Source organism: Trichoplusia ni, chromosome 5, assembly GCF_003590095.1.
Source record: "Trichoplusia ni isolate ovarian cell line Hi5 chromosome 5, tn1, whole genome shotgun sequence".
Classification (NCBI taxonomy): Eukaryota; Metazoa; Arthropoda; class Insecta; order Lepidoptera; family Noctuidae; genus Trichoplusia; species Trichoplusia ni.
Genome location: NC_039482.1, coordinates 6,478,306 through 6,494,166, shown reverse-complemented (window position 1 = coordinate 6,494,166; position 15,861 = coordinate 6,478,306). Strand labels below are relative to the sequence as shown.

Genomic DNA, 15,861 nt, shown 5'->3' with positions numbered 1-15,861 from the left:
TATACACTATCATACAATAATACAAAGGTATGTTACATTTTAATTTAAACTTAACATACGTTGTTTACATTTAGGTAGGTACATAGAATTTATCCTAATCAACTAACATCGAGATCCAATTTCGGACGGATATTATTACAAAGTTAGTATGTACAATATTTGACTAATTGTAATATACAAAATATTAATTTGTTAGTAAACTATGTACTATAAGTTTCATTCATATCCAGTTTCAAATTATTGAGTAGGTTCTTAGTGAACAAGACGCAAAGTGGGTTGTATATGTAATTTGAAACGCATCATGCTCCAGGCTGATAATAAACTTTTTTGATCTAAATAATATAATAGTTGACCATGGTGACGACAAAAAGTCTGCATTGAGAACAGCAATATAACCCAGTAATATTTATCTGATCATTTAACATATTGACATTACGATTCTTCTCAACCATATTATAAATATCATCATTATAAATAGTCAATTTATATCATCATAAAATTCATACACAAACAATTTGAATTTTTCATTCCATTATACCATATTGGCACAAAATAAACCTTGTACAACATTGAAGGCCCTACAAAATCAATGTCCGCTCAATTTTTTGTCACTGAGCTAGGTATGTGAGTTGTAGGATGGAAGAGGTAGACAAGACTTTCTACGACGTGGGTTGCCTCTCTACCCCCCCAACCGCAAGAGCACACTAAGATAAATATCGATAGACATAAAATGGATCAGTAGTATCATACTAAAGCTTGGTTTCTGGTTTGGCGGGTTGCTTGCGGAAGGCGTGCAGCCTCCGCGGGCGGCGGTCGGCGCAGGCGTACACGTCGTCGCGCGGCACCATGTCGGGGTGGCGGTAGTAGCTCTCGTAGGTCGGGCTCTGCAGCTGCGACGCCGCCGAGCAGTTCGAGCGGTGGTCGCTGTCGTTGTCGTCCCCGCTGTCTACATCGCCTGTGGTTGTTAAAAGGAAATAAAAAAAAATGAGTATTGCTTCATTCTTGCCAGAAAGTTTTGATATGAGCATCAAATTAAAGTATTGAGTCTTAGATAACTCGAATGTCCGACGAATCGTTATAGCAACATGGAATATATTCGGTTCTCAATGGCGATTTTAAAATAAATGCAGACAACATCACATACATTGTTCTGAACCCAAAGTAAATTGCTAAAGCACTTGTGTTATAGAATTCAGATACAACTAAGGTACCACAAAACACCCAGACCCGAGACAATGTAGAAATGTGAATTTTTACATTGACCCGACCACGAAGGTCGTTAAATTTTACAAGCATTAGAATCAGATCGAAGTGTATTATATGATGTTCCTTTTTCAAGGGTCCACAAATGTGTGCTAAAGTAATTTGAAACAATACAATTAGCATACCATCACTGCTGTTATTGCTAGGCACGTGAGCATCTCGCAGTCGCGGCCTCCGGCGCCAGTATCGGAACTCGCGCGGAAGCGTGTATGACCGCGGCAGAGATATCTGCGTAAGACATCGTGAAAGTATCAATAAATAATTAAAAGGCGATCTGATGTAAGCCTTCCAACCAATCTTGGTACATTTTACTGTTTAAGTAGGTACCTGGCTATCAATATCGCTCGGTGGTCGCGGTGTTTCTCGAGCGGGTCCGTCAGGACTGGACTCCTCGCCACTGCTACCGCCGCCGCCCTCCTCTTTCTTCCTGTTACTTGAAAACATATTTATCATTTATTTAACTCTTTCGTAGTTTTGATGATTTTAACCATGTAACGTAAAACAATAGTTGAGAAGATGAAAATATAAATTCAAAAGCCTATATCCATATGCTTGCAGATTTTCTATTTAAATATATTTTAGAATAAGTTTACAAAAAGCTGTAAGTTACTCACGCGTAAGGCGCCCCCCAGTGGCAGCAAACTTGTCTGTTACATCCCTCCAGGTAGTGCGGCGCCAGCAGGATCTCCGGCGTCCGGCAGCGCTGCATCTTCCTCATCTGCTCCATCTTCTTCCCGGCCAGTCCCGGGTACTGAAACCTCTCACAGTTCTGGTTGTACCCACACCCTACTTCATTGTAGTTATTCCTAATATTATCTATACTTTGAACGTTCAACGCCGTATGTAACGCAGTTACGTATTCGTCTTTATTCTCCCCGTATTTCGGGTATTGGTTACCCTCGCAATATCCAGAATAGTCCCCCATTGGTCTGTGGTCTTCAGAATATATAGAATTTTGAGGTATTCTCGGTTTGTCAAGGCCGGTAGTTTCGTAGTTATTACTGACATCCGGCATGTAGTTCCTTGGGCTATTATTTAGAACATTTCTAGTACTGGTACAGCCATTCGCTTCGTAATTCCTTGTTTCGTTCATAGCTAAGTAGTTAGGTGATCGGATCGGCGTTCGTGTGACGTCATTCCTCATGTTCGCTGGGTTTTCGTAGAAGGTTCGTGTGTTGTCGTATCTGTTCGGCAGTCTTCGCATTTTGAGTGGATCGTTGATGTCTGCGGGGGGATTTTCGTTGTTCTGGAAGTTTGTGTTGAACTCTGGTTTGATTTCTGTGTACGTTGGATAGATGTTGCAAATGGGGTAGTTTTGATAGGAGTGTGTCATCTCGATGCTAGGCCAGGCGGGCGGCTCGGCGTGTGTCTTGGCGCGCGGTATGGGTTGTCGCTGAAGACTGCTGTATATTTCCTCGGCAGCTACGGGCGTTGTTTTCGCCAGCTTGCCCTGTTTGATCTCCTCTTCTATGACGCGTAGTTCTGCGAGCTGCTTTTGTTTCTTCTCTTGAAGTTTCTGCTGGATGTTGACTCGGGAACCGACACTGGAGCCTTCGTTTTCTGAAGACCCGCCCTGTAAGATACAGAATTCGCGTCACAATTCAATAAAGGGGAATTTGATATTTTTTTAAATCAGAAATTCTAACGTCCTTTCTTTGAGGAAATTCTCACTTAGGTTTTTAAGATTTTTACGGTTCTGATACTAGGTTGTTGGTATGATATTAAAATTAAGATATGTATATATAATATTGTATTACATGATGATTATGAGCGGCTGGAAGTGGTCGTCGCCAGAAGGCGGCGGGCGGGGCGGCGGGCGCGGCCGGGGCGCCGGGCGGCGGGACGAATGATGTTGGCTTCTTCTTCTTACGAGCTGTCGCTGCACTGTTACAGGAAAGTGTATTCTATAGTACTGAAGTTAAGGCTTAGAGTTGTTTTAAGGTTTTTCAACAAAAAAACTAAATAGGAAGTGCGTATGCTAAACATTTAGCAGTTTGCCATATGTTTATCTGGAGGCGCAACACCACCTTTTAAAGTAAGTTCATTTTTAATTTAATTTCTGCAACTGCAATAGTCCTTAAGAGGTTTCAAGTCTCCTCATAGAATAAACTGCTAAATGAAAATTATTCAAAAACAAAATCTTCTACACTAAAAAATAAATGGGGTTATATTCTAAAGTAATTAATAAAAATTTAAGTAATTATTATCTAAATTAATTTTCCTTCTTGGTCTTCATCTTTCAGCCTTAATCTAAATTAAGATACGTATAATCATTCCTCGCTTTACCTGTTACTAACTGGGTTGGTGAAGCGGCAGTTGAAGACGCCGGGTATAGTGGGGTTGTCCCCCTGTCCCGACTGCTTGCCGTCCTTGATCTGAGAGGACGTGTTGGTGCTGTTGGTGCCCTGCTGGTGCTCACCCAACATGTAGCCCAGGCGCCGCACGTGGAAATATCTGGGGTATGGGAGAAATGGGTTAGTCAGTTGAGGTAATGGGATAAAACATAAGGAGTTCGGGAGTAAGCTCTATCTGGCTGGGGCATACGCAAGCCAGATACAGGTCTGCCATAGCAGAAGGAGCTCGTGACTAAGCTACAAGTACACAAGTTCATTGATCACCGATTAAGCTGCGCTTGATGCGGTCGGTCCGTGGATGGGTGACAATCTATGTCATAACGAGTTCCTCCGTGTTTCGCATGGCACGTTAGTACAATGATTACAGGTTAAGTAATTGACACGACTCCGTGTTTTGGGAGACACTTTAAATTGTGGGTCACGGCTGTTATTAACACATCTTTGACAGGCCATACGGGACGCCCAAAGATTTTTTTTTCCTTTCCCCTACAAGTTCTATGAGAACTATTAGAGCGATTTCCCCGTAGAAGCATTACACATAGTTTTCACAAATACTTTTATTTATACATTTATCAACCGACTTAAAGACAGATGTTATACTATCAGACCTGTAATACAGTAGCATGAAGGCGAGTCCCGCGCAGAAGGCGGCGGCGGCGGCGGCGGCGAGCGGCGCGGGCGCGGCGGCGCGGCCTGACCACCACCACGCCGTCACCAGCAACCAGTTCTCCACGCACATCACGCAGTAGAACGTCACCTGACACACCCACAACTGTTACTACAGGCTTCGGGTAGAAGGGTAACCGGAAGGCGGAGGAACGGGTGTTGTGATGCAACTTAGGGGAGGCCTATGTCCAGGAGTGAACTTCGATAGGCTGAATTGATTTTGATTGATAAGGGTAACGAGCATATGTGTGTTCAGGTTTTATAGGACCTAAAAGCTTTTCGATGCTAAATGAAAAAAAAATCAACAATTCGGTTTACCAGTCAGAAGTTCCGAGGTAACAAAACGGTATTTAGAGTTTTACAAAACCTCAGTTTTGTCTACATTTTTATTTCAATAACATTACTGTACATAATATCAAAATTTCCAAGAATATTATATTTCCTATACATAGTAAACAACATTCTTACCATTTTCTGCCTATGATTGAGCTCTTGCAGGTTGACATAGGCGAAGACGTACACAAACGCGATGAGTGCAGACAGGTACGCCTTGCGCGGGCGACTGATGCGCTCGCCATGGAACACGTTCTTGGGAGATATCAGCCACAGGAACATTGAAAGCCAGTGGAGACCTGCATAAATTGTAATAATTGTTGTCATGTGATGTTAATCTTCATGAAATAGGTTCTGAATAACCATAACATATTTTATGAATACTATTTACTAATATACGTATTTTATAACACAACTGATAGGTGTTTTAACGAGTATGCTTAAAAAGGTTAAGACATTTCGATTCGCGAAATGACTACATGGTCTATAATTGAAGAATTCTTGCATGTAGTCATTTCGCGAATCAGTAATTCTTAAACTAAACCCGTAAAAAATTGTGAATTTATCTTTGTGAATACTGCGTAGAGATATATTTTGTATGATATAGATCTCTCTCTTCTCATTTTATTTACTAGCGGTATCTAGCGTTATCTGGATTAAAGGCAGGGGAAAGAATATTCCAAAATTGTCTCACCTATAACTAAGAAGACCCAATACTCGTAGACTAGAGCGTACACAGTGAGAGCGCATATCCGCGCCGATATGGTTCCCAAGCGCCATAAGAACTGGAAGCAAACAAATTATGACACAACTCTTTAAAGTAACATTTCTTCGCATGTAATACTGAGACTTTTCCAGCCCTACCCCAGGGCTGGAAAAGTCTCTTAGTATATAGTATATAAGTGTCTCAGTAAATAACATTTCGCGTTAATATAAAATGCTTAAATATATGAAAATGATTTCGTTACGTGAAGTCAAGTGACTTAGATCTGTTATTTTCATACTTTCGAGCGTATCTATCGACAGTTATGATTCTCTAAATTTAAAACAGCACAAATTATAATTGCAACCAAATCGATTAAATTATTCATGGGCTTTAGCTAATTATGGCATAACTGTTATTGATACCTGGAATATAACGCCGAGCCAGGTAAGCACGAGTCGGTGAACGTTCTGCAGACGCACGTTCTTGCTGAAGCTGGCCAGCGCCCAGCACACGGAGAACAGCGACAGGGACGCTGATATCACGTTCAACTCCGCGAACGCTTTGTTTGCTGAAATGTTATCATACACATACAGACCTCTTATACTCAATACTCAATAATTTATTGCGTTCCATAATGTACATGAAGGTCTTAAAATATAATAATAAAGAACCATTATGGACCCTGTCGGGCACAGCAATATTTAAGGAGAGAGGAAGCAGTAATCTATACTAATATGAGAGTGAGTGTTGTATAAAGCTGAAGAGTTTGTTTGTTTTTTTGAACGCGCTAATCTCTCCAAATTGAAAAAAACATTTTGTGTTGAATAGACCATTCATCGAGGAAGGCTTAGGCTATAAACCATCACGCTGCGACTAAAAGGAGCGAAGATACAATGGAAAATGTGAACAAAAACAGGGCAGGCATAAATCATAACTTATACTTCTACCCACGGGGACAGTGTCGCGAGCAACAGCTAGTAGCCTTATATTTAATAGTAATAAAATCAAAAGTTTTTTACTCAAGTAGGCCGTTTAACAGGCACTTTCAAAACGTTACAGTGATGGCTCTATTCGCGCTCTAATTTGACTGCACCGATTGTCGAACAGTATAGATCACCACGTCGAACCCACTGTGCACCAGGGGTTTGGACCAAACGTAGGACAGGCATTTATGTGATTTGCTACCAGAAAAGCTTGTTCCGAGTCTGGGTATTTTTGTGGATGTGACTTTAATGTTTGTAAAAGTTCTTGCGAAACAAGGACAAAATGTCTTATTGCTGGAGTTTTTTTTTTTAACAGTGTTAGAGATGGTGGGGTTTTAAGAAGCGTGTTTTTGTGGGAAGATGAGCGGACTCCCCAACCTAATAAGGGATCTACATAAACATTTAATTCAATGCACAAATAACACTTACATTTCGATCACAAAATAGCCTTTTCCCACACGGATTCCGAATGCCCTGATTTTTTTTAACTAGTAGAGGTATACTGGTTACTGGTGATGGGCACCCTTTACCGCACGTAGGCTCCAAGTTGGCCCATTGTGCGTCGGGTGGCTTTCGGAGACTATCAGTCCAGCCATAGTAGAGGTATAATATAAATTAACTTTTGTATTACCTGAGGGTTCATCGATACTCGGTTCGGGCGTGACTCCGAGCTCGTTGGCTGGCTCCCGGTTTGTGTCCTTGAAGAGAATGTGCAGCTGCAGGAGTAACATCGGTGCCGCCTCGCAGAACGCGTGGACTAGTCGAAGCATGCCTAGCACAAAAAATGATGATGTAAATGTCGTAGACTCGCATGATTCTCGGTATAGACTTTTAGATATGGAGGTTGTTGTAGGTCTCCTTATCTTAGGGATACAAGGAGGCCTGATAATGCCCTCCATCAGCCACCATAGGATGGCCTTTTCCGGCATTCGCGGGAATGTCTGACAACCAAAGTTCAAAAACGGCGCGCGGTGCTTCTGCGTGGCTCTCAATTGGCGACACAAAAGGATATCTCATTTTAATGTTGCCACCTAGTGCTTGCATGCTTAGCATAACGGTAGTTTTCATCGCGTTCTCGTGGTCTCAAATCCAAGTGGATTGCTGGTCCTTCTTTACACTCGGGTGAATGAACTCTGAATGCAATATCACAAAACTATTACTTACATAAGTCCCGCACTTGGTGCTTGACCCGTCGCAGCTCAACAGGTACGAGCAGACGAGCATACCGCCACAGCACTCCTAGCTGGAGGCAATGCAGCAGGATCGGCAGCCATGGCGGACGGCCCTTACGACCCTCACCAGCCCACCAAACGTGTAGGTACCAACGGAGGGATAGCACCTGATGGGGGACGAAAACAGTAAGGCTCGTTAAAGATAAGGATGTTTTAACAGAAATTGCGGACCTCGTAATTATGTGACGCTAGTAAAAGTAGGGATATATGTGCAAAGAAAAAAATCGTACAAAAAAAAGAAATGTAATTAAATGATTTGAATACATAAACAGAATATTGGCAGGGTAGTTCTGTTTTGAGCCAAGGTCTAATTAATTCAAAAGTTTTGGTATTTTTATAAATGGCAACTTCGGTTTATTATACAGTCACAAAGCTTGTATTTTTTGCAAAGATTTTTAAGCAATAGGTACGTACCTGTGATATGAGTAGCGAAGTTATAACAATAGATATAGCAGCGGCGAAGGTCCCTTTATATCCCCGCTCTAGCAGCGCGTACCCCATCACGACGTCGAATACAACGTCGCAGAAGTAGCCCGCCAGAGATATGACGTTGAATAGCACGTCGCACAGCGGCAGGAACTCCGCCATTTCCAAACATTTCTTTTAACTACTATCTGTTTGTGAATTACCTCTTATTTCTTGATTTGTCGTCATTTGCTGTAAAGTTTAAAAAAATATTTAAGTTTATTTAAAGTTTTGCGTGGAACGAAACGTAACGAATGAAGTTTCCTTGTGCTTTTCTGCTTGGTGCCTTCGTTTTTATTTCTTATTTAATTTTATATGTACCAATTATATCAAACACAAAACCTTAATAAAATGGGTGCTTATTTATTATAGGAAATAAATCAAAAGGAATGTAATAAATGACTAACTTTTAGTTAGGAAAAAGCGCGCGGTAAAGCTACGTTCAAGTACGACATTAAAAGTGAAACGGAACGAACGCCAATACGACATTGTTTGTTGACGTTTTGACGAACATGGTTATATTTTGTACTTTCTAGTATTTTCTTCGCATTTCTTGAGCACTATGTCGAACTATACAGATCTTGTGAATAAATTTGGCAAAGAGACGTCGCGGGCCGCGTGTAAAAAGTGCGGTTATGCAGGGCATCTTACGTTTCAATGTAGAAACTTCATCAAGGTACGTGCTTATTAAACTTTGAACAAGTTTACTTGACTATAAGAAGATCTAGGTATATCCGTTTATACAAATTGTCTTGTGTTACCGTAAATTGTGAAGTTAAAAATGCTGAAACTCCTTCATTAAACGCACTAGTACTTGCATGACATTTTAAGTATGTAAACAATAATACGATGGTTATTCATGAGTATTTATCTACCCTATACTAGTTTCGAACCGTAACGGAAAAATTAAGTCATGACCTGACGGGATGGTGGTTTCCATTGTAGCATTTTGTCAATAGTTACTTAATCATGTTAGTATGTACTATGTATAAGCGCTCAATTAAAGTCTCAGACTGTGTATTCTTTATAAAATTGTTTTTTCCATAGCTACAGAAGAAATAAATATTACTAGTTTAAGTTACAAGTTCTAATTACATTGATATATTTTCTAGGTAGATCCAAACAAGGAGATAGTGTTAGATGTGAGCAGTACAAGTAGCGAGAGCGAGGAAGAGTATGCCACGCCCCTGCAGAGGCTGAGGGAGGCGGAGCTGCGGCAGAAGCTGCAGGAGAAACTCCGGGAGGCTAAGGAGAAGAAGAGCAAGAAGAAGAAGAGGTCTAGGTATGAGACAGTTATGACTTTTGTATGCATAATTATGTGTATATGTGGAGACTACTACTGAGACTTTGAGTTTGGCCCTATGGCACTATATGGCAGGTTTTGTGATTTGTTTTTAAATTCCAGTAAACTGTGTATTAGTCAAAATTTATGATCATTTAGCACTGTTAATCCCTACTAATATTATAAATGTGAAAGTAACTCTGTCTGTCTGTTACGCTTCCACGTCTAAACTACTGAACTGATTTTAATGAAATTTAGTACAGAGATAAAGTTGACCTTGAGAAAGAACATAGGATAGTTTTTATCCTGGACTTTTGAAGAGTTCTCTTGGAAACGCGATATAACCGACCTCGACATGGGCGAAAAGCTAGTAGGGCATAAAAACACAAAATTGTAATAAGCATCAAGTATTTTCAGAATCTAGTCAATCTTAAAGTTGTCTGTAAAATATCACTTTTAGCAATCCAGTGTTTATGTAGTGTGCGATATAGAATATTCTATCTATCTAAATTATAATAAATAATCAATCACTTTGTCAACAGGTCATCTAGCACATCATCAGACAGCAGTTCATCATCATCAAGCAGCGAGTCAGACAGAGAAAGAAGAAAACGGAAAAAGAAATCCAAAAAGTCCAAATCAAAAAGGTCCAAGTCTCACAGCGAGAGAAAGAAGAGCAGGAAATAACATTTTTGGAGTAATTTTAAGTTTTTATTATTAATTATAGGTAATTCAAGCAATAAGTAATGTAACATGCCTTGAACAGAAATCTAAATAAATATTTAAATATTTTGTTAATACCTATTTAATTAAGCAAACATATCCGCCATGGCGCCATCTAGTGCTTATGAATAAAATCAATGTGTTCTGTAGTAGAAAAATAAACGTAATTGTTATGCCATAACTCTATTTGACTTGTTATTAATGCATATTATTATGTTATTAAAGTGAGTACTTTTGTTTATTGTTACAATATTGTGTAATAGAAAGCTGTTTAACATAATCTCGTTTTCAACCAGTTTCATAGATTTAGAGTATATGAAAAATAAAGTCCTATATTATAAAGGTAATTGCTAATTAAGTTCATCTGGAACATGTTTTATGCCATAAGATGATTCACACAGACAATATTTTAAGTAGGATAAATTGGTGTCCCATCATATCAATTGATCTTTCAGAAACTTGACTTATATTATTTAAGTATTTAATTTGTAATTTCTTGTTAAGGCTGATAAATCAATTGTTATGCAATAATGTGTGTGTTTGTATGTTAGATATAAATTTTGAGAATTCTGTTTCTGAAAAAACCATGAAATTGTGCAAGTTTAATTAAATATTTTGTAATTGTAATAAAGTATTTTTCTTCCTATTTCTAATGAAGCACTAGCAAAACTAAAAAATAAAACACAACTAGTCAAAACTAATCTGGTTGTGTGGTTCCAAAGTGTCATTCCTACAGATAAACTCAACAAGGTTTCAAATAAAATATGATTCACAAACCATTTACTTTAACTGATTTTATACCGGCGCCTTCTAAATCCTCCTCCATTGCGACATATTCTATTATGGTTTATTCACATAAAATTTATTGCCCATATTCAATAATAGATACAATTTGAAGCAAAACATTTTTTTATCGAAATAACATATGCTGGCTTTCACTCTATACACTTTTCAAAAATGGAGCTTGGTTTTTTCCAAGTATACAAGGATAGTATTTTGAGATTATTAACAAATATTTAAATCTCAATTTAATATACCCTCACTACATGCATGTCCATGGAAAGCTTCACAGTGATAAAGGTCCTTACATTTGGCAGTGAATTACAATAATTATTGCTGTAATTATGATATAATTTGGGCCCTTCCTTAGTTATTTTTTGGTCACTCAAAAATTCCTGAACTTCCAAACTTAAAAGAGAGTTTTTAGTTTAACACATGTACTTACAATATTTGTTTGTATTTCTTCATGTTTACGCGTTTCGGTAATTCTAGCTAAACTTTATCAAGTTGTTAAACTTATCACTTTTTCAAAAGTTACTTGTTTATTTCAAATGTCAGAAATATCAATTAAATCTATTTTTAATTATTTTTGTAAAGTAATACTTGCATTTCAATGTTTAACTAGTTATAATAAATGAATGCAGACATATCGAGTCATTAGTTTACTTTTTGATGCGCGAGAAAGTGGGCTAATATGACTTTCGCCTTGTGTTTTATTAAACGAAACAAACTATTAGTGCATTAACCATGACTTTTTGCATCTTAAAACTAATGTGAGATACTATATTATGCCTATTTTCATAGTAAATAACACAACATACCTTATCCTAAAGAGTTTTTCAATGTTTTAAACTAGTAACCAGGATGTAATTTTAAACCATTTAAAACACACATGTGCATCTCTCACTCATTGTATTATAAATGTTTTTATTTAAAAGGATATTCCCACAGTTATCACTATTCACATCACATAAAAAGCTTAGAATATTTTGGTTAAGTTATTCTAAGTTTCAATCAAGTTCACGTCAAAAGTTCATTAATACTAGCGACATCTAGCGTATGGCACGCGGAGCAGGGCAAAGCTCGATCGATCGCAGTGGGTGCGTTCATTGGCGATGAATGCGAGGAATGCATCCAGTTTACCAGCGCTGCATTCTTTTATCCTTACACATACGTCGTGGTGTCGTTTATAAGTTGCACGTAGTTTTTACTCGTTAGGAAATGTCTTACAACTAGATCTTGATCTGTGAGTTGTCGTAGTCGTGGTCGGCGATCTGGTGGCGATTCCCTGCGAATATACCGTTATTTTAAAATTATAGTTGTAATTTATATTCATGAATGTACCGTGCGAATATTCACATACATAAAACAATACGATGAGCAGCCACCGAGTAGCCTCAAGAAGGCCGGCAATGCAAATGACATAGTTGCCTCGTCCATTGCTAGAATCTTAATGAGCTCGATGGGATCTATTCGCATAGAGTTCATATCGCATATTTTTTCCTGAAATAAAAAAGGTATTTGAATAACCAAAAACCCTTGTATTACATAAAATACATATAGCTTATCTGGTTAGAATCGGAAAAAAATATTCAAATCTATTCCTACATTTACATTCCGAAGTTATACCATCTGTTCTAAAGATGTTTGTATGATGATGTAACAAGTACTTTAAGTAGTTAAGGTCTAAATCTTGTTTAAATAGACATCATAAATACCTGTGTTAAGGCGACCACTTCCATTTTCTGTTTTTCTAAGGACGCGACCAAATCCTTGGTGATGGCGACACATTTTTTACTCACTTGCTTAACACATTCCCTGTATGAAATTTTTGCCTTACCAGAATTGCACCTCTTTTCGAATTCCATTGTCGCTCTAGTTGCCTATAAAATAAGAACATTTTAGTAATTGTACATTCGTTTCAGTATATCAAAGGACAGTTAATTTCTACACAGTGAGATATTCTATACCTACTCAGGACCTTAGTACATTTTTGAAACACTCAAACGCTTGTGGTGAAGTTTAATACCCTTATAGGTATATGTGGAAGTTAGAACGTACACTATACTACACTTAGTGGCATCTCCCTTTATAATATCAAACAGTTCATAACGAATGCGTACTAGAAAAATAAAGTTTGCTTCTTACCTCTTTAATATCCTTAAGCAGGAACAAAGTTTTCTCATGATAACTGTTAAAGAATTTCATCAAGATTCTCTTGGTGTACTGCACCAGATCTCGCTGTGTCGGGACCTCATATGTTCCGATGTTCATCGGACTCTCTGTCTCAGGACATTTCTTGTTAACACGTTTCTTTACTTTTGCTTTTGTTTTCGGACGATATTTTGGACGAGGTGTTGGTTTCGTCTGAAATGATATTAGAGAAGTTAGAACTCTTTTAAAAGCACGGTTACAGTAATTGGGAACGTTTTAATCCTTTCCAACATCATGTCTTTTTCAATACCTTTAACGGCTTTAACTCTTGAAAATAAATGTAGCAATCCTTATAAAGTCGCTTGTACGAGATACGAGTTGAGACCTTAGATATTCGACATCCAACTACTTCCTCTTAAAATACCATTATTGTAGTTGAGGAAGATAGAAGCTAATCTACGCCATGCATGTATTGAGCTCAACGATTCAAGGTTCGACGACAGTACCGGGTCCCAACTACATGCACGGGGGTGTTTATGGGACCCCCGACAGGGGACCACATTTCGTGCAGTGGATTTGGTCCCAGTACCAGGTGGAGAGGCCGAGGCACTTACACGTGTCCTCCATAATGCGAAGGAAGCCGTCGGCATCTATTAACGGTGCTCCGTGGTCGGTGCGTGTTGAATTGCTATGCATAGCGGCGAGTCGACTAAATGCGGGAGACGTTGTACGGAGGTTCGGGATTAGTCAAGAAGAATCTGATACTACCCGTTTTCTGCCCCGAAGAGGTGGGTGTGCATGAATATTCCCCAACCTAACCAAAAAAGACCCATAACAAATCTGACGATACCTTTCAACAAAGTTACCTACCGAATTGGTACTATTGGTGTTGCTAGTAGTTACATTCAAGTGAGGAAAACTCGAGTTTGTGAGAAACTTCACAAGGAAGAGATTATGTCGATTCGTTGACACTGCGGTAGTCGGGTGCGAGTGTTTGGCTATATCGAATCCTCGGAATATCTCGTAGTTGACGTAGCAAATACTAAAGGTTATGTTCAGTGATAACAGCAAGAGATCTGTAAAAAAAATAGCTTATAAGTTATCTTTTTATGAATGACGAAGAGATCTGCGTTGGTCTAGAGGCAGGTCGAGGAGACTGGACCTGGTATAACATCGATATTTCTTTAAAGGATTACAGTGAATTTACTCCAAACATTCAAAAATATAATGGCAAAAATGGATGTTTTGTGAAAGATTATAAGCAAACTATAGATTAGATTAGATTAGAATATTCTTTATTGTACACCATGGAATTACAACTATAGATGTTTATTAAGTTTATTTATTTATTTATTTATTTATATAGGTTTACCAACAGCTTCTGTGTACAGTAATGCTTATGTATTTTGATAATTATGTCTAAGACTTACACAGTCGCCAATTACTGGTTAACCAGCAGTCACAAAAGAAGTGATAAGTGCTAAGAATAATCTAAAACTAAAACTAAATTAACTAGGTTACATGAGCTTGAAGTTAAAAGTACAATAGAGCAATAAACTTAAAACATACTTATAAAACAAAAACAGTATTGTCTCTTTGCAACAGGAGAACAGGAAAACTAGTAATAATAACCTACTGAGATCAGAGTTGAACTTAAAAATAGATAACTTAATAAAATACAATATAATATAAATCTATGTACTACTAAACACAAATAACATTTTGCTGTGACTCTTGGGACTCCAATAATCGGGCCTTAAAGATGTTATAGGAAACTTGGTAAATATCAAGATCGGGTAGGGATTTAATTAATGCATTCATCTCTCTGCTAAGCCTGACCAGTGGCGAGTTTCCTCCTATGTTGGTTCTAGTTATTGGAGTATGGAATAGGTTGGTAATGGGATGTCTAGGAATATTGTATGGTACTTTTAGTCCAACATTTTCTATGAGTTTAATACAATCTAATTTATTGTTCAACAATTTGTAGAAGAACATGAGGTCGTGCATCAGTCGACGGTCGCGTAGAGAGACCATTTCATAACACTGAAGACGTTGTTCATAAGGACAACGAGGTGATATTTTGCCAGATGTCTTAAGTTGATAAATAAAGCGGCAGTCATATTTAAATCCTAGCTTTGTTATCCCAAAAATTGTCTCATATTATAGGAAAACATTGAAAAGTCTAATGTAACAAAATACAGCCATTTTTTGATTAAAGGAAACAACCATAATATAAAAACCATTACCCACACAAATATTTTTGTTCAGACATTGCGAAATAATTAAAAACACAACAGTATTAATTAAATTAGAAACACTTTCTTGACTTAACGGGTCACATGCTACTGCTAAATTTAGTTTAATGTTTGCTGAGCACTGCTTTCAAAACTGTAGTTTTATCGATAATGTTTACAGTAACGTTTAAGGTTTCATAACAAGAATCCATGTTTTTTCCTCCATATCCACCCATTCACTATATTGCGCTATGGTTTGTAATAGTAATTCAATGGTTATGGCAAAGCCAAAAAAAGAAATGATTAAGTATGAGTCGCACTTGCTACATTGCAAGTTCCGTATAAAGGGGCTTAAGCGAAACGAAAGACACGAAAACCGTGTTGTTTCCAAGTTTCGTTGGACGGTAGTTGGCAGTCTGCGAAAAAACCTCACAAGTCCTTTTTTCTCTATCCCACTGTGCCCCACTGCTGGTCAAAGGTCTCTCCCAAAACCTTCCACGATTCTTTGTTCTGGACCACATGCAACCAGCCCACGCCGTAAGCGTTAGTAAGTACTTACCAAGATACAATATACTTACCGGCTGGGCACACTCCCGGCCAGCAGCGTTGTAAATGTATTAGTAACTAGTTTTTCGCCCGCGGCTTTGCCCGCGTCGAGGTCGGTTATATCACGTTTCCAAGAGAAC

The 15,861-nt window shown here is 38.3% G+C and overlaps 3 protein-coding genes across 5 annotated transcripts; 1 reads left to right on the top strand and 2 right to left on the bottom strand.

Annotated features, from left to right (window-relative positions):
- Nucleotides 1-30: 30 nt before the first annotated feature.
- On the bottom strand, nt 31-11,698 carry LOC113494223. Of its 2 annotated transcripts, none has more exons than XM_026872456.1 (14): nt 11,609-11,698; nt 7,952-8,194; nt 7,470-7,644; nt 6,937-7,077; nt 5,745-5,890; nt 5,311-5,401; nt 4,752-4,915; nt 4,226-4,374; nt 3,550-3,717; nt 3,021-3,147; nt 1,878-2,836; nt 1,591-1,696; nt 1,389-1,491; nt 31-955 (listed from the first exon to the last, which is right to left on the bottom strand). In XM_026872456.1, exons 2-14 carry the CDS (start codon nt 8,123-8,125, stop codon nt 750-752), a joined length of 2,709 nt encoding a protein of 902 aa, XP_026728257.1. In that variant the 5' UTR covers nt 8,126-8,194; nt 11,609-11,698; the 3' UTR covers nt 31-749. The 2 variants fall into 2 exon arrangements, with proteins under 2 accessions (XP_026728257.1, XP_026728259.1); XM_026872458.1 differs by having other exon boundaries at nt 1,591-1,690.
- LOC113494225 (protein SREK1IP1-like) lies at nt 8,374-10,786 on the top strand. Its single transcript, XM_026872461.1, has 3 exons — nt 8,374-8,678; nt 9,115-9,284; nt 9,827-10,786. Exons 1-3 carry the CDS (start codon nt 8,565-8,567, stop codon nt 9,969-9,971), a joined length of 429 nt encoding a protein of 142 aa, XP_026728262.1. The 5' UTR covers nt 8,374-8,564; the 3' UTR covers nt 9,972-10,786.
- Nucleotides 11,683-15,240, bottom strand: LOC113494224. 2 transcript variants are annotated; one of them, XM_026872459.1, is made up of 6 exons: nt 15,192-15,240; nt 13,812-14,017; nt 12,936-13,154; nt 12,506-12,670; nt 12,151-12,290; nt 11,683-12,075 (listed from the first exon to the last, which is right to left on the bottom strand). In XM_026872459.1, the coding sequence occupies exons 1-6, from the start codon at nt 15,211-15,213 to the stop codon at nt 11,952-11,954; spliced, it is 876 nt and encodes a 291-aa protein (XP_026728260.1). In that variant the 5' UTR covers nt 15,214-15,240; the 3' UTR covers nt 11,683-11,951. The 2 variants fall into 2 exon arrangements, with proteins under 2 accessions (XP_026728260.1, XP_026728261.1); XM_026872460.1 differs by having other exon boundaries at nt 15,188-15,211.
- Nucleotides 15,241-15,861: the final 621 nt, after the last annotated feature.

What these genes read in the sequence shown, in the direction of transcription:
- LOC113494223 (XM_026872456.1), bottom strand. Translation starts at nt 8,125, where the DNA reads ATGGCGGAGTTCCTGCCGCTGTGCGACGTGCTATTCAACGTCATATCT. An exon ending in CTTCGCTACTCATATCACAG is followed by an intron (nt 7,645 to 7,951) that starts GTACGTACCTAT and finishes GTCCCCCATCAG; the next exon opens with GTGCTATCCCTCCGTTGGTA. An exon ending in GAGTATCGATGAACCCTCAG is followed by an intron (nt 5,891 to 6,936) that starts GTAATACAAAAG and finishes ATAACATTTCAG; the next exon opens with CAAACAAAGCGTTCGCGGAG.
- LOC113494225 (XM_026872461.1), top strand. Translation starts at nt 8,565, where the DNA reads ATGTCGAACTATACAGATCTTGTGAATAAATTTGGCAAAGAGACGTCG. An exon ending in AATGTAGAAACTTCATCAAG is followed by an intron (nt 8,679 to 9,114) that starts GTACGTGCTTAT and finishes TATATTTTCTAG; the next exon opens with GTAGATCCAAACAAGGAGAT. An exon ending in AAGAAGAAGAAGAGGTCTAG is followed by an intron (nt 9,285 to 9,826) that starts GTATGAGACAGT and finishes CTTTGTCAACAG; the next exon opens with GTCATCTAGCACATCATCAG.
- LOC113494224 (XM_026872459.1), bottom strand. Translation starts at nt 15,213, where the DNA reads ATGTCTGAACAAAAATATTTGT. An exon ending in GTCTGAACAAAAATATTTGT is followed by an intron (nt 14,018 to 15,191) that starts GTGGGTAATGGT and finishes TTTTTTTTACAG; the next exon opens with ATCTCTTGCTGTTATCACTG. An exon ending in AAGTGGTCGCCTTAACACAG is followed by an intron (nt 12,291 to 12,505) that starts GTATTTATGATG and finishes TTTTTATTTCAG; the next exon opens with GAAAAAATATGCGATATGAA.